This window comes from Carcharodon carcharias, chromosome 13, assembly GCF_017639515.1.
Source record: "Carcharodon carcharias isolate sCarCar2 chromosome 13, sCarCar2.pri, whole genome shotgun sequence".
Lineage (NCBI taxonomy): Eukaryota > Metazoa > Chordata > Chondrichthyes > Lamniformes > Lamnidae > Carcharodon > Carcharodon carcharias.
In genome coordinates, this window is record NC_054479.1 from 45,932,214 (window position 1) to 45,955,475 (window position 23,262).

Here is a 23,262-nt window from a genome sequence, read left to right on the forward strand (position 1 = left end):
TACAGAAAAGGTCGATGAGGGTAATGCTGTTGATGTGGTGTACATGGACTTTCAAAAGGCATTTGATACAGTGCCACACAACAGGCTTGAAAGAAAAAAACAAAAAACTGCGGATGCTGGAAATCCAAAACAAAAACAGAATTACCTGGAAAAAACTCAGCAGGTCTGGCAGCATCGGCGGAGAAGAAAAGAGTTGACGTTTCGAGTCCTCATGACCCTTCGACAGAACTTGAGTTCGAGTCCAAGAAAGAATTGAAATATAAGCTGGTTTAAGGTGTGTCGGGGGGGTGGAGAGAGAGAGAAGTGGAGGGGGTTGGTGTGGTTGTAGGGACAAACAATCAGTGGTAGAAGCAGATCATCAAAAGATGTCACCAACAATAGAACAAAAGAACACAGGTGTGTTAAAGTTGGTGATATTAGCTAAACGAATGTGCTAATTAAGAATGGATGGTAGGGCACTCAAGGTATAGCTCTAGTGGGGGTGGGGAGAGCATAAAAGATTTTAAAATATTTAAAAATAATGGAAATAGGTGGGAAAAGAAAAATCTATATAATTTATTGGAAAAAAACAAAAGGAAGGGGGAAGCAGAAAGGGGGTGGGGATGGGGGAGGGAGCTCAAGACCTAAAGTTGTTGAATTCAATATTCAGTCCGGAAGGCTGTAAAGTGTCTAGTCGGAAGATGAGGTGTTGTTCCTCCAGTTTGTGTTGGGCTTCACTGGAACAATGCAGCAAGCCAAGGACAGACATGTGGGTAAGAGAGCAGGGTGGAGTGTTAAAATGGCAAGCGACAGGGAGGTTCGGGTCATTCTTGCGGACAGACCGCAGGTGTTCTGCAAAGCGGTCGCCCAGTTTACGTTTGGTCTCTCCAATGTAGAGGAGACCACATTGGGAGCAACGAATGCAGTAGACTAAGTTGGGGGAAATGCAAGTGAAATGCTGCTTCACTTGAAAGGAGTGTTTGGGCCCTTGGACGGTGAGGAGAGAGGAAGTGAAGGGGCAAGTGTTGCATCTTTTGCGTGGGCATGGGGTGGTGCCATAGGAGGGGGTTGAGGAGTAGGGGGTGATGGAGGAGTGGACCAGGGTGTCCCGGAGGGAGCGATCCCTACAGAATGCCGATAGAGGGGTTGAAGGGAAGATGTGTTTGGTGGTGGCATCATGCTGGAGTTGGTGGAAATGGCGGAGGATGATCCTTTGAATGCGGAGGCTGGTGGGGTGATAAGTGAGGACAAGGGGGACCCTATCATGTTTCTGGGAGGGAGGGAGAAGGCGTGAGGGTGGATGCGCGGGAGATGGGCCGGACACGGTTGAGGGCCCTGTCAACGACCGTGGGTGGAAAACCTCGGTTAAGGAAGAAGGAGGACATGTCAGAGGAACTGTTTTTGAAGGTAGCATCATCGGAACAGATGCGACGGAGGCGAAGGAACTGAGAGAATGGGATGGAGTCCTTACAGGAAGCGGGGTGTGAGGAGCTGTAGGAGTTGGTGGGTTTGTAATGGATATTGGTGGACAGTCTATCACCAGAGATTGAGACAGAGAGGTCAAGGAAAGGAAGGGAAGTGTCAGAGATGGACAACATGAAAATGATGGTAGGTGGAGATTGGAAGCAAAATTAATAAATTTTTCCAAGTCTCGACGAGAGCATGAAGCAGCACCGAAGTAATCATCGATGTACCGGAGAAAGAGTTGTGGAAGGGGGCCGGAGTAGGACTGGAACAAGGAATGTTCCACATATCCCATAAAGAGACAGGTATAGCTGGGGCCCATGCGGGTACCCATAGCCACACCTTTTATTTGGTCAACTCCTCTCACTTCCTCCAAATAAAAGGTGTGGCTATGGGTACCCGCATGGGCCCCAGCTATGCCTGTCTCGTTATGGGGTATGTGGAACATTCCTTGTTCCAGTCCTACTCCGGCCCCCTTCCACAACTCTTTCTCCGGTACATCGATGATTACTTCGGTGCTGCTTCATGCTCTCGTCGAGACTTGGAAAAATTTATTAATTTTGCTTCCAATCTCCACCTACCATCATTTTCATGTTGTCCATCTCTGACACTTCCCTTCCTTTCCTTGACCTCTCTGTCTCAATCTCTGGTGATAGACTGTCCACCAATATCCATTACAAACCCACCGACTCCCACAGCTACCTCGACTACAGCTCCTCACACCCCACTTCCTGTAAGGACTCCATCCCATTCTCTCAGTTCCTTCACCTCCGTCGCATCTGTTCCAATGATGCTACCTTCAAAAACAGTTCCTCTGACATGTCCTCATTCTTCCTTAACCGAGATTTTCCACCCACGGTCGTTGACAGGGCCCTCAACCGTGTCCGGCCCATCTCCCGCGCATCCGCCCTCACGCCTTCTCCTCCCTCCCAGAAACATGATAGGGTCCCCCTTGTCCTCACTTATCAACCCACCAGCCTCCGCATTCAAAGGACCATCCTCCGCCATTTCTGCCAACTCCAGCATGATGCCACCACCAAACACATCTTCCCTTCACCCCCCCTATCGGCATTCACACCCTGGTCCACTCCTCCATCACCCCTTACTCCTCAACACCCTCCTATGGCACCACCCCATGCCCACGCAAAAGATGCAACACTTACCCCTTCACTTCCTCTCTCCTCACCGTCCAAGGGCCCAAACACTCCTTTCAAGTGAAGCAGCATTTCACTTGCATTTCCCCCAACTTAGTCTACTGCATTCGTTGCTCCCAATGTGGTCTCCCCTACATTGGAGAGACCAAACGTAAACTGGGCGACCGCTTTGCAGAACACCTGCGGTCTGTCCGCAAGAATGACCCAAACCTCCCTGTCGCTTGCCATTTTAACACTCCACCCTGCTCTCTTGCTCACATGTCTGTCCTTGGCTTGCTGCATTGTTCCAGTGAAGCCCAACCAAACTGGAGGAACAACACCTCATCTTCTGACTAGACACTTTACAGCTTTCCGGACTGAATATTGAATTCAACAACTTTAGGTCTTGAGCTCCCTCCCCCATCCCCACCCCCTTTCTGCTTCCCCCTTCCTTTTGTTTTTTTCCAATAAATTATATAGATTTTTCTTTTCCCACCTATTTCCATTATTTTTAAATATTTTAAAATCTTTTATGCTCTCCCCACCCCCACTAGAGCTATACCTTGAGTGCCCTACCATCCATTCTTAATTAGCACATTCGTTTAGCTAATATCACCAAATTTAACACCTATGTGTTCTTTTGTTCTATTGTTGGTGACATCTTTTGATGATCTGCTTCTATCACTGATTGTTTGTCCCTACAACCACACCAACCCCCTCCACTTCTCTCTCTCTCTCTCTCTCCGCCCCCCCCAAACACCTTAAACCAGCTTATATTTCAATTCTTTCTTGGACTCGAACTCAAGTTCTGTCGAAGGGTCATGAGGACTCGAAACGTCAACTCTTTTCTTCTCCGCCGATGCTGCCAGACCTGCTGAGTTTTTCCAGGTAATTCTGTTTTTGTTTAGGCTTGAGAGAAAAGTTATTGCTCATGGAATAAAAGAGACAGTAGCAACATGGATACAAAATTGGCTGAAAAATAGGAAGCAGAGAGTAATGGTCAATGGATATTTTTTGGGCTGGAGGAAGGTTTGTAGTGGAGCTCCCAGGGGTCATTATTGGGACCCTTGCTTTTCCCGATACGTATTAATGATCTAGATCTTGGTGTGCAGGGGACACTTTCAAAGTTTGTGGATGATACGAAGCTTGGGAGTGTTGTGAACTGCGAGGAGGATGGTATGGAACTTCACGAGGACACAGACAAGTTGGTGGAGAAGGCAGATAGGTGGCAGATGAAGTTCAATGCGGACAAGTGTGAGGTGATGCATTTTGGTAGGAAGAATATGTACAGACAATATAAAATAAGGGGTGAAATTTTGAATGGGGTGCAGGAGCAGAAAGGCCTGGTTGTATGTGTGAATAGACAATTGAAGATGGCAGGACAGGTGGGGAGGGCAGTTAATAAAGCATATAGTATCCTGGGCTTTATTAATAGGGGCAAAGAGTACACGAGCAGAGAGGTTATGCTGAAATTATATAAGGCTCATTGGACCTCAGCTGGAGTATTATATACAATTCTGGGCACCACACTATATGAAGGGTGCGAACATGTTGGAGACAGTACAGAAGGGGTTTACAAGAATGGTTCCAGGGATGAGAATAGATTGTTGGGGCTGTTCTCCTTGGAGAGAAGGTGGCTAAGAGGAGATTTGCTAGAGATATTCAAGATCATGAGGGGGCTGGACAGAGTAGACAGGGAAAAGCTGTACCGCTCGTAAAAGGATTAAGAACAAGAGGGCACAGACTTAAAGTGATTTGCAAAAGAAGCAAATGTGACATAAGAAAAAACGTCTTCACACAACGATTGGTTTAGGTCTGGAATGCACTGCCTGGAAGTGTGGTGGAGGTAGGTTCAATCGAGGCATTCAAGAGGGCATTACATGATTATTTGAAAAGAAAAGGAACAGGGAAAAGGCAGGGCAATGGCACTGGATCATAATGCTCATTTGGAGAGTTGGTACGGACACGATGGGCTGAATGGCTTTCATCTGTGCACTTAAAACTGTGTGATTCTATGACTAAGCCCAGTGGTACAACTGGCTTTTATCTAATAGTTATAATGTGCAATTATACTACCAGATTTCATAGCAACATTGTTCAAGCTAGTGGAAAATATGCAATTTTAAAACAATAGGGACACTGCAACACAGCCTTATTGGAGCCCCTCATGTAGAGTGGCTGAATAAATCAAATATATATTGTGCTCTGGGATTTTTAATCAGCACATTGGACATCTAATTCCTTTAACCCAGGCACTCGTTATCTACTTTTTTTTTTTTAGAAACGACCATGATAAAAAGCCAGGATCAGACAGGTAAAGGCTTCTCAAAAAGAGATGGAAGACACAGCAGTGAGAAAAAAAGGAAGGGTATGGAGCCAGCAGGTTTTGGGTTGTACTGTCATGTGGAAGGAGGGCAAGTCCACATCTTATAAACAAGGTGAAAAAGAACTCAAGCATAACAAAAATATTGTGTCTTTTGTCTTCAAAAGCCACGGAGTGCAACTTCATCACTAATGTCCATATATTTCAGATGGTTTGTGCTAACAAGTCTTGGTATTATGCTTTACGATTTATTCACCAATAAGGCATAATGCTCGACTAAACAAGGGCCTTCTGGGCCAGTCTTCCAACTTCCATCTTCCGTAAACTTCAGCTCATATAAAGCTTTGTGGCCCATATCCTGACTTGCACCAAGTCTCATGCACCCATCATCCCCGTGCGTGCTGACCTTCATTATCTCCCGCTCCAGAAAGATGTCAAAATTAAAATTCTCCTTCATGTTCAAATCTCTGCTCAGCCCTGCAACAAAGAACTCAGCATTTCTCCAATTCTAGCCTAGTTCAGACCCAATTTCTTTTGGAATTCCCTCCCTAAACTTCTCCCCCCCACCCTTTCTTCATGATGCTCCTTAAAACCTACGTGCTCCCTGTCCTAATATCTACTTTAGTGACTTGTATCAAATTTAGTCTGCTAACACTGCTGTATAGCAGAGTGTTTTAATATGTTAAAAGGTGATATATAAATAAAAGTATTTGTTGTTTCCAAATAACCTGCCCCATAAATAAACAAACTGGCAAATAAAAACATAAAGGTACATATAGAACCAAGCTGTCTGAATCCTAAGAGCCAAACTGTATGGTCCTGGGAATTGTATGCAAACTCTCAGGCTACAACTTGGGCATTCACACTTTAAAGCAAGAAGCTTGAATTACTGTTAAGGAAATACTGGTTAAGGCAATAGTCTAGTAGCCCTTCAAGCTGTAATTCATAACTTAGAGTTGTGTTTTTTTTTAAAGAAATATAATTTGTAAAGTCACTCAGGAAGTTGGACTTTCTGCTTTCAATGTTAAATATTTACTTTATTTCAAGTGCGACAGAAAGTAAAATACACATTACGTCCCAAATTACAATGAAACTCAGTTAAATTAATTCACAGCTTGTTTTATATGGAAAGGCGTCTTAAGCATGCAATAAGCAATATATTATTCCACTGGTAAGGTGAAACACTGTCAAATGAACCCAAGATTATTCAGTGCAATTGTGCTTTTCCCAAATTACCAACACAGATGTGTACACTCTCCAGGGTCACTGGATAATCAACAGGAGAGGAAACTATTTGTCTTATCCATACTAATTTCAGCAGCACCAAACTAATTGTAGCAACACTATCACTATCCCAAAGGGGGTCAGTTAATGCAGTACTGACCAGGGATCAAACTGGTCAGTAGATCTCAGTAGCAGTAAGAAGCTTAACCAAAATGTTTGTCTTAAGGGCAAGTCTGGTTTATACAGCAAATTTGAGTGAAATCTTTTTTGAAAGTCAATAAGAGACAGAACTGCGATAACAAGTCACAAAGTGGTATTCATATTATTTCCTGAAATTCACTTATTCCTGGAATTAGGTGTGAATGTCTGGAATTAAGAATTACAGCTCTCCTTTCACTTTTGCTAATCAAGTCTACATCTAGTCTGATCCGATAAACAATGCTCTCAACAATGCTCTCTCCAGTTTTTGTCATATCAGAAGAAATATGTTCATGCATTAGAAGACAGGAAGCAGCCTGATAAATGCAAAGGGATTAATCTAGTAAAGGTCAAGAAGTTTGTGCCTTTAGATCTAATTGGCACCAAGTTAAAAGGCACCTCATTTAAGTAGCTGTACAGAAAATATTACTGCAAAGATAAATTACTCAAAAATAAACCAAGCAAATAGGATTAGAGGATATAAATGGAAATTAGTGAAATAAACAACAGATTTCAGTGAAAAAACCTTCACTGTGACAAGTGTTTGGAATAATCTACAAACAAAGTAAAATGCTAAAAATGCTGGAGTTATTCAAAACATAATGCATTGCCATAATATGAGTAACAGCTCGGGATTTGACATGTCAAACAGTTACCTATTTTCTGACATTTCTCACGTACCACAACGGACAGGAAATTTAAGAACTCTCTTTCAAAAGACAATCAAGCAAAATTAGTTTAGTTTATTGTTGTATTATCTCACCTGTGTATCAAATTATGAGAATGCAGGTAGGCCAGCCCCTGCAAGGCACCATGGGTAATGGCAGCAATTTCCACTTCCTGAAGTGGTTTTTTGTGAACTATGAGGAGGAAATAAATTTTGGAAAATCAGAATTTCAACAGACATCTACACCACACTTTCCTTGCATGTGTCAAAATCCTGGAAAGAAAGCCAGTCACAAAATTCCAAAAGGAACAGAGCATCAATGAGACCATTTTTAAAGCATTCAAAGCATTAAAAACATGCATGAAATGGGCAATATTGTAATACAATAATAACTTAAGTTTTAAGTTCCCTTCTATGCTAATTTTACTTAAAGCAAAGTGAAAGGTCAGCAAAAAAGTCACAGTGGCATATCACAATAATAAATTTAAACTTAATAATCTAACTTAAATTTATGCTTTGTTTCTTCCAGTGAAACTTTAACTCATGATGAAGCAACTACTGTGAAATAGAAAATACTTCAGACAATGAATGTCAGTATCAAGCACTTTTTGGTCAGGTACAGCATATATAATAGAAGTGAAAGGGGATCTAAAACATTTTACCACACAAACTCAAATTTTGAACATTTGAATATATGCACTAATATGTTGCATCATATAGCAAAATACAGATTCATTAGCGCAGATTCTTCTTAGCCATAGCAGGGGAAGCAGTCACCCATAATTTGGTGAGAAAGAAGTTTCAAAATATATAAAACAATCTATAGAAACTGCTTGTCCGCTTTCTGAAAACCTGTTGCACAGACAAGCTTTTGCACCAATCTCCAACCACCCACTTGGTTGCTGCAAATGGGTCCTAAAGAAAGGGGAAGTTAACATTTTAATTTAGGAGGTGGAAAGAAGGAACAAGAATTATACAGAAACAAGAGTAGGTAATTCAGTCTGAGACTACTTCAACAATTTGACAGCCTTGAATACTTTTAATTCTAATTTCCCATTCTTTCTCCATACCCCTTAAAACTTTTCCTTCCCAAGTATGCACCTCTCACTCTCAAACATTTCAACTAACCCCGCATTTATATCCTTCTGCAGCTATGCCTATGTTTCCATTACTTTTGTGTAAGCCAGTATTTTATCTGGATTCACATTCTGGTTTAATTTGAATGCATCCTTGTTCTAACTTGTGCTATTAGAGGAAGAGCTGTCCTCATCTAACTTGTCAAGTTTCTTCATGGTTTTGAAGAACTCAATCAGGTCATTCCTCTTCAGGGAACATAGCTAGAGCTTGCAATCTTATATCATGGCTTAGTCTCCTCTTCCCCAGTATTAGTCTAGTGAATTGTTGCTGGACTTCAATACTAGTATATTTCTTCCCAAGATAGGGCAGCCAAAACTGACTGTTCCAAATAATGTTTGACTAACATTCCAGCAATGAATTCCAGCAACTCATTCGTTTTTTTAATAATGCTTTTTATAGATGACTTATTATATGGATTCTCAAATTCTTTTATTTACTTAATATTTTATTTCCATTATACATTCCGCAAGGGCACACAATTAAAATTGACAGATTTTGTGGCAACCATAATGGGAAAGACATCAGTGCTCACTGTTATTCAAGAGCAAATTGAACAGCAATTTGTGGCATGTAAGTGAAATATGGAAATCAGGATATCGCTGTTCAATTTGCCATGCACCTCCACAAGCTTCGCAAATACAGTAGCTTGCCGAGAGATTCAGCATTCAAGCATGTGAAGGTTGTGAAGCTGCAATTACTACTCACTAGATATCCAATAAACATTCTAATGTTATGGCATGGCCATTCAAGGATAAGCGCATTTTTAATGACATGAAGAGTCTTAATTATCACCTTCCTGGCACTGAAAATTACATGGAGTCTCATACTTTCAGTTTTTAATTATGGGTGCGGATTTTAAAGACTAAAAATTAAAACCATTTTTAATTTTTTATTGTTTCTTTATCTCTCAATCTTATCTTTCTTTCCCTCATTTTTGCACATGATTTTACATTGAATTAAATATTGTAACTTTGGCTTTTAGATTTGGACTGTGTCTCACTAAGGTTCTTTAATCTTATTGACTAAGGGGACATGCTGCTGCTTGTACTGTTCACATTGGTCTCGTGGACTCTGCAGAAATCATCACACTGTTTCAGAGAAAGATCTAACAAGAAGTCTGAGGACAGCTGCAAGCATAACATATAGCAAATGACATTCATTTGTGCTGACAGCAAAATCTGGGCCATTAAAATTTTATCCAGGATAAGTTTAAAAAAGCAGTTTAAATTTAAAATACATTCAATCTACAGAATGAGGGGAAACATGACCGTAAGGTAGTGGGAGAACTCTCCTGTTAATCTCCAAAATAGTGTCATCTGGTCTTTTACATTCACCACAGAGAACAGATTTTGAGGCCAAGTCGCTGAATGGGGAGTTCAAGTCACAACCTCCTGAATCAGAAACAAGAGTGCTATCACCGAGCCACAGCTAACCTTCAAAGGAAGAAGATTTTTCACAAGGCATTAGAGGAAAATGCACAACAAACTTGAGATTTAATTCCTCCAATTTTCTTCCCTCCTGAGAGTACCTACTTCTTTAGGGCAAGGTCATTCTCAGCCTCTTCACTCAAATGGTTATTCTTTATACATGTGGGTCTATATCAGTGTTGGCATGCTATGAGATTGGTGAAGACATCAGAGCCAAGTCTATACCTGATTGCACCTGGTTTGACAGACATCTACTTTCAGGGAGATTGCTGCATATCACGATCAAAAGCAGAATACAGACTGATTTTATTTTCTTAATCCAACAGCATTATGGCCAATTGAAACTCTTCCTGCCATATGCACAAATGACATCAGCTAACCCACCAGTTTGGAAATTGAATACTTCTCACATGTGTGGTTCATTGGGGGTGAAACCAGCCCATATATATGTACTCTTAAAAAAGTCCTGCTTTATATCCTTATTATTCTTGTAGGCATAACTGTAGGATCCTGCAAAAAAACGTGCATACTTAACATAAATGCTGTAATATAACTAAATTTGACAGTTGTGATGTACTATATTTGAATATCTGAATTTGTACTTAAGGTCCAAGTTTTCAATGTTTACATAAGGGTTGATGAAATCTTCAGTTTAATTTCATGAAAGAAACTCACCTTCCAGTAAATCAGAAGTTGATCCGAGGCAGTATTCCATAACCATCTGAAATTAAATGGCAATCTTAATTAAGGGTTACTTGAGCATGGAAGACATTGCATTATTAAGGCAAAAATCTAGATTAAAAAGGAATTGGGTAAATATTTTTTAAAAAAAGAAAATTCTAAGAATTGCATCAAGTGTTTAGCATGGAAACAGGTCATTTGGATCAACTGGTCTACGCTCTAATGATCCTCCTCCCATCCTACTTATCTCACCTCATCAGCATATCTTTCTACTTATTTCTCCCTGATGTTCTTATCCAACTCTCTCTTATGTACATATGCCATTTGCCTCAGCTCTCCTTGATGAGTGTTATTATTAGAATCTCAAAAACTGAGCTATTAGAGTACATGGCTCCAGCTGAAGTCCAAATGGCTTCCTGTTATGAACTGAGAAATAGAGTTTGAACATGAAAAGAGAAAACATGTCCATTACTGAAACAGGAACTATCTCCAGCATAGTCTTTACATTGGAGTTCCAATCTATAAATTTCCAACACATTTAACAAAGTATTTTAAACCAGATTTGAAAATGCAACAAATAATTTCCATGAATTTTATAATGAGGTGAGGTAATGGAATTTTATTTCTATGACAGGGACCTTCAGTATTTTAATTATATGGATAAATGATATCTTATTCAGACTAAAGATCATCAGGATAAAAATAGGATGTACCCAAATTATTGACAGCCCTCAAAGTATAAAAGTCAGTCATCTAGATACATCCAAGGTTCCTGTTGGGAACGAGGGTGTAAATTGCAGAGATGTGGGACACAATCTTTCACTGCTTCTTGGATATAGAAGTGGTACCACAGGCTTAGAGGATTGCAAATGTTACACCCCTGTTTATAAAAAGGGGAGATTTTAGTTATAAAGAGGGTAAGAGAGAGGCAAAAGTGGACATTGGGCCACTGGAAAAAGACGCTGGAGAAGTAATAACGGGGAACAAAGAAATGGCGGAGGAACTGAAGAGGTACTTTGCGTCAGTCTTCACGGTGGAAGACACAAGTAACATCCCCAAAATTCAAGAGAGTCGGGGGGCAGAGGTGAGTATGGTGGCCATTACCAAGGAGAAGGTGCTAGGAAAACTGAAAGGTCTGAAGGTGGATAAACACCTGGACCAGATGGATTACACCCCAGAGTTCTGAAGGAGATAGCTGAAGAGATAGTGGAGGCGTTAGTGGTGATCTTTCAGGAATCACCGGAGTCAGGGAGGGTCCCAGAGGACTGGAAAATCGCTAATGTAACGCCCCTGTTTAAGAAGGGAGTGAGGCAAAAAACAGGAAATTACAGGCCAATTAGCCTGACCTTGGTCATTGGTAAGATTTTAGAATCCATCATTAAGGATGAGATTTCAGAATAATTGGACGTGCATGGTAAAATAGGGCAAAGTCAGCATGGTTTCATCAAGGGGAGGTCGTGCCTGACAAATCTTTTAGAATTCTTTGAAGGGGTAATGAGCAGGTTAGACAAAGGAGAGCCAATGGATGTTATCTACTTGGACTTCCAGAAGGCCTTTGACCAAGGTGCCGCACAAGAGGCTGCTCAGTAAGATAAGAGCCCATGGTGTTAGAGGCAAGGTACTAGCACGGATAGAAGATTGGCTGTCTGGCAGGAGGCAGAGAGTGGGAATAAGGGGGTCCTTCTCAGGATGGCGGCCAGTGACTAGTGGAGTGCCGCAAGGGTCAGTGTTGGGAACACAACTTTTCACTTTATACATTAATGATCTGGATGAAGGAACTGAGGGCATTCTGGCTAAGTTTGCAGATGATACAAAGATAGGTGGAGGGACAGGTAATATTGGGGTGGCGGGGAGGCTGCAAAAGGATTTAGACAGGTTAGGAGAATGGGCAAAGAAGTGGCAGATGGAATACAACGTGGGGAAGTGTGAGGTCAGGCACTTTGGTAGGAAGAATAGAGGCATAGACTATTTTCTAAATGGGGAGAGAATTCAGAAATCTGTAATGCAAAGGGACTTGGGAGTCCTAGTCCAGGATTCTGTTAAGGTTAACTTGCAGGTTGAGTTGGTAGTTAGGAAGGCAAATACAATGTTGGCATTTATTTCGAGAGGACTCAAATATAAAAGCAGGGATGTGTTGCTGAGGGTTAAAAAGGCTCTGGTCAGACCACATTTACAATATTGTGAGCAATTTTGGGCCCCGTATCTCAGGAAGGATGTGCTGGCCCTGGAGAGGGTCCAGAGGAGGTTCACGAGAATGATCCCAGGAATGAAAGGCTTAACATATGAGGAACGTTTGAGGACTCTGGATCTATACTCGATGGAGTTTAGAAGGATGAGGGGGGAATCTGATTGAAACTTACAGAATACTGAAAGGCTTGGATTGAGTGGACGTGGGGAAGATGTTTCCATTAGTAGGAGAGACTAGAACCCGAGGGCACAGCCTCACAATAAAGGGAAGACCTTTTAGAACAGAGATGAGGAGAAACTTCTTTAGCCAGAGAGTGGTGAAGCTATGGAATTCATTGCCACAGAAGGCTGTGGAGGCCAGGTAATTGAGTGTATTTAAGACCGAGATAGATCGGTTCTTGATTGGTAAAGGGATCAAAGGTTACGGGGAGAAGGCGGGAGAATGGGGTTGAGAAACTTATCAGCCATGACTGAATGGCAAAGCAGACTCAAAGGGCCGAATGGCCTAATTTCTGCTCCTGTCTTATGGAGATAGATAAATCTGCCAGTCAGCCAAAGGACAGTGGTGGGAAAATGACAACAATCTGGAGCATTGATCCAATTCTAGGCACACTTCAGGGAGGATGTCAAGACTTTGGAAAGGATGAAGAGCAGATTTATTGAATAGTACCAGAGTTGAGGGACCCCAGTAATGTGGAGAGCATGGAGAAGCCAAGCTTATTCTCCTTAGAGCAGTGAATGTCAAGAAGAGATTTGCTAGGTGTACAAAATCATGAATAGTTTTGATAAAGAGTAACAAGGAGAAACTGTTTCTAACTGCAGACGGGTCAGGAACCAGGCGACACAGATTTATGTTGATTAGAAACAGAGCCAGAGATAATATGAGGAAACTTTTTAAAAATTTACACAAAGTTGTGATCTGGAATGTACTGAGAGCGGGTGGTGGAAGCAGATTCAATAGCAACATTCCAAAGATAATGGGTAAATACCTGAATAGAAAAAAATTACAGAGAAAATTTACCCCACCACTGAACATCAAACAATCGCTTCCCAGACTATCACTGCCCTCATTTCCTCTGGAGAACTATCACCCCACACAACATCCCAGTGTATAGTTCCCAGCCCTGCTTCTACCATCTTCTCAAGATCCAACATCAAAACTGCCCTCACAGACAGATTGTTTCAGCCTGTTCTTGCCCCATGGAATTTACTTTTTCCTACCTCAATTATTTTTACTCCCCTCGTCCAATCTTTTCTGAATCCCTTCCATCATGAGCATCCACTCTCTTTGCATCTCCAGCCTCCACCAGAATGGTCTGCAGGCACTCACTTCTTTGAACAGAGGCCGAACCAGTTCCCATCCACTAACACTCTCCTCTGCCTGCTGAAACTTGCTCTTATATTAAACAACTTATTTGACTCCACGCACTTCCTCCAAATAAAAAGATGCTGCAATGGGAACCTGTATGGGTCCTAGCCATGCCTTTTATTCTATGGGAGCTTCTATAAAGTTCAAAACTTATTTTGAAGTCCTGTTCCTCACCTCACTTCCCTGTACATTGATGATTGCATTGGTTGCCACTTCCTGCTCTTAATTCAAACTGGAAAATTTAATCAACTTAGCTTCAAACTTCCACTCCTCCCTCACCTTCACATGGTGCATCTACAACTCCTTGTTTCCCTTACTCGACTTCTCCATCTCCATTTCTGGATAGGCCATCGACCCATATCTGTTATAAGCCATTAACTCCCACAGCTAGTTGGATTACACTTCCTTTCATCCTGCTTCCTAAAAGACTCCATTCCTTTCACTCAGTTTCGCCATCTCTGCTGCAACTGTTCAGACGATTCCACATTCCATACCGTTCTTCTAATGTCTTCCTTTTCTCTCAACCAAGAATTCTTGCCCACTGCAGATGGCAAGACATTTGACCATGTCCACCCCATATCCGACACTTGTCCTCATCTTCCACCCCAGCAACCTCCACATTCAACAGATCATCCTCTACCACTTCTGCCACCACTAGGGCAATGCCACTAAATATATCTTTCCCCGACCCTTTTAATATTCAAAAGGAATTGATCCTTCCAAACACCTGGTCCACTCTTCCAGCACCCCCAAAATTCACCTCTATTCCCCCAGCACCTACCTGCAGAAGCACAGGAGCTACAAAACCTGTCCTTTCACCTCCTTCATTCCCATCATCCAGGACCCCAAAGACTCCATCCAATTTATCAGTATTTCTTTCAACTTAACATACTTTACCTGATGCAGTCTCCTCTACAAAGGCAGCGTCTAGATGCAGATTGGGTGGGTCACTCTATTGAACGCATCTGTTCAGTCAAGTGTGACCCTGAGCTTCTGCTCACTTGCCATTTTAATCCACTGTACCACTCCCACTGTCTTCAGCCTGCTGCATTGTTCCAATGAGGTTCAACAGGAGCTCAAGAAACAGCACCTCATCTAATAGACTATTCCTCATCTATTGAGGAATTTCAAATCATAACCACTGCTCCTAATGATTTTTCCAAAAACATTGTGCTGTTGCTATTTACAACTCCTCTAAACTAATGTACGTTGCTTTATTTAACCCATTGTTACTCCATGTTGCCCGGCACCATCATTCCTTTAATCATTCAATCACTCCAGTCCTCCACCCCACAGACCTCCACTTCTCCGTAAGTTTCCATGCTTCTATACTTGCTTAAAAACAGTTCCATCTCCAACTTCTTCCAGTTCTGCCAAAATGTCATCAACACGAAATGTTAACTTTTTCTCTCTCTCCAGGTGCTGCTTGACCTGAATACTTCCTGCATTTTCTATTTTTATTTTAGACTTCCAGCATCTGCAGCATTTTGCTAAAAAGAACACTTAAGATTTAGCCTAAAAAGATAATTTGCTCCAACAAAATGTGGTGCTAGCTCTGCATTCGAGATGATTTACATAGTACCATTGTATGGTTACAGATCTACATGTAGCATTTAGTGTTCAGCTGGTTGCAATAAAGCACTTCTGACTGTGGTGATTTGCATCAATGGACATGACGGGTCACTACAGCATATCAGTTTCCAATTCTAAAACTGCTCATATTTAATTTATCCATTTTACCCCTTTAAGTTACTAACTGCACAATACGGTTACATAAAATTTGGAAAAACTGCAAACTTACCCAGGCAGTGTGTTCCTTTAGATAACAACCTTTGTATTCAATAGTATTTGGATGTTTGAGCTGGCGGAGAAATTTTACTTCTTTGATAATGTCTTGCCATTTCTGTAAATAATTATTAGATAAATTATAAAATGGATCTAAAAACCTCACCAAAAATTATATTTACTGTCACTGGTTACTACATAGCAGCATACTAATGCCTTCAAAAAGCTCTAACAAAACACAAAAGTTCTTTTTAAAAATTGCTAAATTAAAATAATTAAGATAATGGAACAAATTTCCTTACCTCTGTTATTTGTTTACCACTATAGGACATCTTCTTGACTGCCACCACCTCAGATGTGCGCGCATTTCTGGCCTGAAGATTAGATACACAAAAATACTTTCTAATGTGTTTTTAAATAGTAGCCCTGATGACAGATCGCACGCCCAAAAAGTTAACTCTATTTCTCTCTTCACGGATGCTACCCTGATGCTATCTGACTTGCTGAGTATTTCCAGTATTTTCTGGTTTTATTTCAGAATCCCATCATCTGCGGTATTTTGCTTTTGTATTAGTATAAAATTAGAGAAACTGAGTGTCCAGGTATTGAAACTGTGTTCAGATTTTCAGTGGTATAGAGATAGGGAACAGCAGTAAATAAGCATTGCCTTTCCCCCCACAATATTCAACAGGAAAAAATTTATAATCCTCCAACAGTTGGTGAATATGAATTAGACAAAAATGGTCATGGAATCTGACAAAGTACCTGCATTAGAATAGTGTTGTTTACATCTGGAAACTGTCCCTGATAACTTTCATGTGATTTTTCTTGAGGTAACATGTAAATTGAAAAAAATGGGGACCGTGCAGGAGAAATCATTGCTCATGACTAACGGGAGTGAAACTAATTGGAAGGCTGTTTTCTGCAGATGTGCCATAGAGAAGGGTAAAGAATGATATTGTCAACCTTGCCAAATGCAATGGAGCAGTCAACCATTGTTTGAGAGGAAATCAGTGACTTTCACCAAGCTGATCTCAGTACTGAAGCTGGATAGAAACTAAATTGAGTCAGAAAGAAAATTGAGATATATATGCACAGAGCTGGGTAGAGAGAACATGTTCAGTGATCTTGAGAAAGAAAAGGGAGATTATATATGGCACAGTAGTTAGAAAACAGTGTGGGCTTTTGAGGAGCAGTAATGTTAGCAGTTTTTGCCTATCCTGGGTTTTATTCTATGAATGGTGGTGGGCCTTTGGTTCCTCATAAATGGTCATTGTTATGATTAAGTTTGAATAGCTTCGAAGAGACAGGACAGCAGACCTGATCACAGTGACAATAAACAATTCTGGCATCATTTATACATCAACTGATAGCTAGCATTTCCACTCAGAATAGCTAACTTTCCTTCTCTCCAGGCCAAGAACAGCAAAATAAGACCCTCAGCCCCACTACAAACAGCTAGTTGCACCAGCTAGGGGCAAAACTTAGGTTGTTCTTGGTTTCTCTTGCTGCACCATTTATATCATATTTTGATGCTTCTGAGCTATTGGGGAAAAGAGGCAGAAAAAAAACAATGCATTGAAAAGCTATGCTGTGACAGTTGGCACAGCATCTGGGGGCCATGCAAAAACTCCTTTCCCCCACCCAGAGTCAGGCATGCACATCTGATATTGCAACTGTGTATGGCTAGATGGATAGAGTTGCAGCATAAGGCAGATTTCTTCCCTGTTGTTAGTAATTTTCGCAGCTTACTGCTAGCCTAGAGAAGGTCAGAAAATCTGTGGGGTTGGGGCAGGGGAGTGGCAGATATCAAGGCCTCAGAAAGGTGCAGAGGACATTTACTAGAATGACACCAAGTGTGAAAAATGTGACTAACATGGGGAGGCTAGAAAAACTGGGGCTATTCTCCTTACAACAGAGAAGGCTAAGGGAAAAGTTGATAGAGATGTGCAAAGTCTTGACTGAGTAAGGAGAAACCATTTCCTGGTTGAAAGGTTGGTAACCACAGGACAAAGATTTAATGCAATTGGTAAAGAGACCAGATGTCATGGGAGGGAAAATAAAAGTTATAATGATCTGGAATCCATTGCTTGGACAGTAAAAACAAATTCAATAATAATTTTGAAAAGGGGACTGGATAAATACTTGAAGGGGGAACATTTGTTGAGCAGTGGATAAAGAGCAGAGGACTAGGTGTAATTGTACAGCTCTTGCAACAAGGCTTGATTGGTCTCCGGCTGTGCTGTACTCTATCCAGTCTAACTAGTGACTTATAGAATTGCACTAGTTATGTTATGTTATGTGGCACTAACACCATGCTACACGAGAAATTCAGAACAGATCTTGCAGCTCAGATCTGGGCAATGAGGCATTGTGGGTCATCAGCAGTGAATAACTGTATTCTACCACATTCTGCAACTTCAAACCCAGCAAATGGCTCATCATTACCTTCAAGCCAGGTAACCAACCCTGGTTTGATGAGTACAGGAGAGGATACTTCAAGCAAGCAGCACCAGGGGCATCTGAAAATGAGGTGCCAACCTGATGAAACTACAACACATGCATGCTGTATCACGAAAGATTACAGTGCAGAAGGAGGCCATTCAGCAAGTCACATCTGCACCAGTTCTTTTATAGAGCTGCCCAATTTTGTCCAACAATGTACTAATTTTTCTCTCCATAACTCTAAAAATTAGTCCTCAACAAAAACATGTCTAATTGCTTTTTGAAAGTTCCTATGAGAATCTGATGCCTTTCAGGTCACATTCCAAATTTTAGCCCATTGCATTAAGTTCTCATTTCCACTTAAATTGATTTATGAATCGTTTTATTTCAGACTTTTGAATATCAACCCACTCACCAGAGAAAATAGTTTCACCCTCTTTGCTTTATCAAAGCCCTTAGTTTTAATACCTGTCTGCTCTAAGGAGAATAACCCCAACTTCTCCAATCAGTCCACATATCAGGATTCCCTCACCCCTTGTACCAACCAGGCAAAGCTTCTCTCTACCCTCTTCATGGCCTTGACATTCTTCCTAACTGTCCAGAAAGACAAAATACGTCAACTGAGGGCTAACCAGAGAAACTAAAGGTTTAGCATAACTTTTTGCTTTTGTATTCAATGCCCTATTTACGAAGTCAAGTATCCCATCAACTTTCTCAACTGCTTTAATTTGCCATGCCACTTTCAAAGATTTGTGAATGTGTACTACCAGATCCCTCTACTCTTGCACCACACTGCCCCCTGCACACTGCTCCTACCCCCAAATCATTTAATTTTAGATTATACTCTTTGGGAGAAACAACAACATTCAGAGGCAGTATCACTGCACACTTATCCACATTAAACTGTATCTGGCATGTATCTGCTCATTTCACTAGTCTATATCCTCCTGAAATCCGACTCAATTTGTTAAGTTTGCAGTTTTGTATCGCAAGCAAACTTACAAAATTGTATTCCCTGCACCAATACAGGTAATTTCAGAAAAGCAATGCTCTTAATAGCAATACCAAGGAACCCCACTGCCCACATTTCACCGCAATGCTCTGCCTTCTATCTATTCGCCAAATTTCATATCCAAATTAACACCATCCCTTTATTGCTTCTATTTTTTCAAAAAGAGATACTTTTATCCAATCCTTTGAAAATCCATGTATAACAGCAGCTACCATACTACTTTTATCAACACACTCTACTGTTTCAAGTGAGTCAATGAAGTCAGTCAAGACAATGTGCCTTATACAAATCCATGCTGGGTGCCCCTTATTACTTCCACAGGTCAAGTATCCTTTATCCGTAAAGTCAAAAACCAAACACATCCAAAAACCGCACTTTGAACCTCATTAGTCTTTGGTGCAGAAGTCTGTGACCTGAGCTGACACAACCCGAGCTGACACAAACCTCGCCGCACCCAACCTTCTGCACGGGAAGTTTCGTTGTTTGTCTGCACTGTTTACCGTGATTTTTGTCTGCACTGTTTACCTTACGAACCCTCTCCTGCAAGGTTTGCAGGTGGCGCCACAGGTAGGAACTTGTTACAGGCATGCTTTATTATTCATATCAGTGGTACATTTTACTTTTCTAGCCATTTTATTTACTTGAGACTGTAGCTAGCCTAGGCTTTGGCCATTGCAATACAAGTAGGCTAGGCCTAACTGCTGCATCTGAAAACCAAAATTATCTGAAACTGAAATGCAGTCGACCCCGAGGGTTTTGGATAAAGGGTACTTGACCTGTATTTGTCCAAGCGAAAATTAATTTTGTCCTCAACAATGGACTCTAGTATTTTTCCCCACCACTGACATTAGACTGATTAGTTTGTTACCAAGTTTAGCCCCATTTTTAATTAGCATTTGCAATCCTCCAGTCCTATGGCACAAATCCAATATTTAAGAATGATTAAAGATTGTCGTTTAGTAGCCCAGAATGAGTATTGCTAAAAAAAAACGTGCTATCAAAGCTTTTCATATTGAACTCATCAGGATAGCTTGCAAGAAATTATCAAACTGTAACAGGGGAACATCAATTTATACTGCATGAGAAAAGTGTGACTGGTTGGTATGATGCCAGGTATAAAAATAGGCCATCGGTGGATCATATCAAACAGTATGTCCCTTCAGCCACTTGCGACAGGCAAAGTACTAACCACACCCAAACAGCCTGTGCTTGCAAAACAAAAGTGTCCAACATTAGATGTGATTCCATAATTGCAAATCACTTGCTAAATAATCCTGATTGTGCTAAGAATTACACTAAAAATCAATTTAAGATAGTCAGTCAGGATCGCAGTACAGTTCACTTACCCATGCTAGAAATCACACACAGGGTCCTGTCCTTTGCAGACTGGAGGAACATGTGCACACTTTGTAGCTTTATCGTCTAAGCAAAAGCTTAGGGAACAGTCATTCCCTGGTTCATTCCGCAGGGCAATGCCTTGACCAGAGCTGACCTGCTCGTTTTGAATTTGAACAAAGCTGGGTAGCTAACTGCTCCATGGCAATGCCTCCACCTGAGTCCACTTGCCAACCAATCACCACTCTCCTCTCATGCACTGTAATCTGTTGTTCCCCAATTAAGAGTTTGGTAATCAGCTATCCTGACGAGTACAAGACAAAATGCTTAGATAGCATGTCTTCTTTATCGGCAATATTAAAGAGTGTGGTAAGAGTTTAAGCCATTTCCATTCTAGCTTCTGTTGATAACCTACCCATTCAATCCAGGCCGAGTGGCTTGTGAACAAACAACAACATGCAATAGAAGAGCTAAGCACTTCCACAACCAAAGGATCAAATTAAAGAGTTGCAGACCTGCCACATCCAGTTATGAAGGCCAGTGGACAATTAAACAACTAGGAGGAGGAGGCAGCTCCACAAATATCCCCATCCTCAACAATGGCAGATCCCAGCACGCGAATGGAGTATTCCATTCCACATGAATCAAGTATTCTCAACTCTCTTCAGCCGGTACTGCCAAGTGGATGACCCACTTTGGCTTCTTTCTGAGGCCCACATCATCATAAAGGCCAGTCCATATGATTCATTCCATGTGCCATAAAGAAATGGATGAGCGCATTGGATACAGCAAAGGCTATAGACATGGACAATATCAGGGCTGTAATGCTGAAGTCCTGTGCCCCAGAAATAGCCTCAACTCTAATCAAGCTGAGGGAGCCAGTCCAGCCCAGCCACAGAAGTCTACCCAAAAGCGGAAACTGTCCACAAAAATGTCAGAACCAACCTCACCAATCACTGTTTCATTAGTTTACTCTCAATCACCGGAGTGACAGAAGGTGTTATCAGTTCTACGACATCGCACTCACCAATAACATGCACACTGATGCTCAGTTTGCATTCACCAGGACAGCTTGGCTCCAGACCAATTATAGCCTTAGTCCAAACATGAACAGAAGAACTGAATTAGAGCTGAGCTGCATTTGACATTGTGGCAGCATTTGATCAAGCATGGCTCCAGGGGGCCCATTAAACTGAAATCAGTGGGAATAATGGTTGAGAACTTTGGCTGGAGTCATACTTAGCACAAAGGAAGGTGGCTGTGCTTGTTAGAGCCCAATCCACTCAGCCCCAGGATATCATTATACGAGTTCCTTAGGGTAGTGTCCTAGGAGCAATCATCTTCAGCTGTTTCATTAATGACCTTCCTTCCATCATAAGGTCAGAAGTGGGAATGTCTGATGGTGATTACAGAGTGTTCAATTCCATTTGCAACTCCTGAGATAATGAAGTAATCCTTGTCTACCTGCAGCAAGACTTAGACAACATTCAGGCCCAGGTTGATAGCATCAACATTCATGCATCATAACTGGCAAGCAACACAAGGGAGTCTAAGCAACTCTCATTGACATTAAATAGCATTACCATTGTCAATATCCTGAGGGTCACCATTGACCAGAACTACACCAGCCACATAAATATTGTGGTTTCAAGAGATCAAAGGCCGGGTATTTTGCAGTGAGTGGCTCACCTCCTGACTCCCCCAAAGTCTTTCTACCATCTATGAAGTTAAAGTTAGGAATATGATGGAATATTCTCCACATGTTGGGATGGGTGCAGCACTACTGTTCAAAAAGCTCAACACTATCTAGGGTACACCATCTTGAATATTCAATAACCAATGCACCATGGCTGCAGCATCATCCACAACTTGCCAAAGCTGCTTCAACAGCACCTGCAAAATCTGTAATCTCTACCAGCTAGAAGTTCCCCTCCAAGTGGTTCCAGGTGTTCTTGTACAAGAAACACAAAAAAGTTAGTATGCAGGTGCAGCAAGTAATTAAGGCGGCAAATGGAATTTCGGCCTGTATTGCTAGGGGTTGGAGTTTAAAAATAGGGAAGTCTTGTTACAACCATACAGGGTGTTGGTGAGGCTGCACCTGGAGTACTGTGTACAGTTTTGGTCCCCGTATTTAAGAAAGGATATACTGGCATTGGAGGCAGTTCAAAAGAGACTCACTAAGCTGATAAAAGCAAAATACTACAAATGCTGGAAATCTGAAACAAACAAAAATTGCTGGAAAAACTCAGCAGGTCTGACAGCAAGTCCAAATGCAGACTTGAAAAGCTAACGTCGTCTTCCTCTCCACAGATGCTGTCAGACCTGCTGAGTTTTTTCTGTTTTTACTTCACTGAGCTGATTTCTGGGTCGAAACGGCTGACTTATCAAGAACAGCTAAACAGGTTAGGCCTTTATTCATTACAGTTTAGAAGAATGAGGGGTGATCTTGTTGAAACATACAAGATTCTGAGGGGGCTTGACAGGGTAGATGTTGAGAAGATACTTCCACTAGTAGGGGAATCTTGAACTAGGGGGCATAGTTACAGAATAAGGGGACACTCATTTAAAACTGAGATGCGAAGGAATTTCTTCTCCCAGAGGGTGGAGAATGTCTGGAATTCCCTACCCTAGAGAGTTGTTGAAGTTAGATCGCTGAAAGTATTTAAAGAGGAGGTAGATAGATTTTTGAAATATCAGGGAGTCGAGGGCTATGAGGAGCTGGCACAAAAGAAGAGTTGAGGCCTGGGGCAGATCAGCCATGATCTTATTGAACTGCAGAGCAGGCTAGGCTTGAGGGGCCAAATGGCCTACTCCTGCTCCTATTTCTTATGTTCTTAATTGTACCATCTTGACTTGGGCATATTTTGCCATTTCTTCATAGTTATGGAATCAAAAA

The 23,262-nt window shown here is 41.5% G+C and overlaps 1 protein-coding gene across 1 annotated transcript in view; it reads right to left on the bottom strand.

Annotated features, from left to right (window-relative positions):
• The window catches only part of taok3a (TAO kinase 3a), a 108,920-nt gene that overhangs the window by 49,624 nt on the left and 36,034 nt on the right, over positions 1-23,262 (bottom strand). Inside the window, exons 4-7 of the mRNA XM_041203056.1 lie at positions 15,877-15,948; positions 15,591-15,692; positions 10,228-10,273; positions 7,085-7,181 (exon numbers count right to left, since the gene is read on the bottom strand). Of these exons, the coding sequence (XP_041058990.1) occupies positions 7,085-7,181; positions 10,228-10,273; positions 15,591-15,692; positions 15,877-15,948 (317 nt within the window). The remainder of the gene's footprint in view (positions 1-7,084; positions 7,182-10,227; positions 10,274-15,590; positions 15,693-15,876; positions 15,949-23,262) is intronic.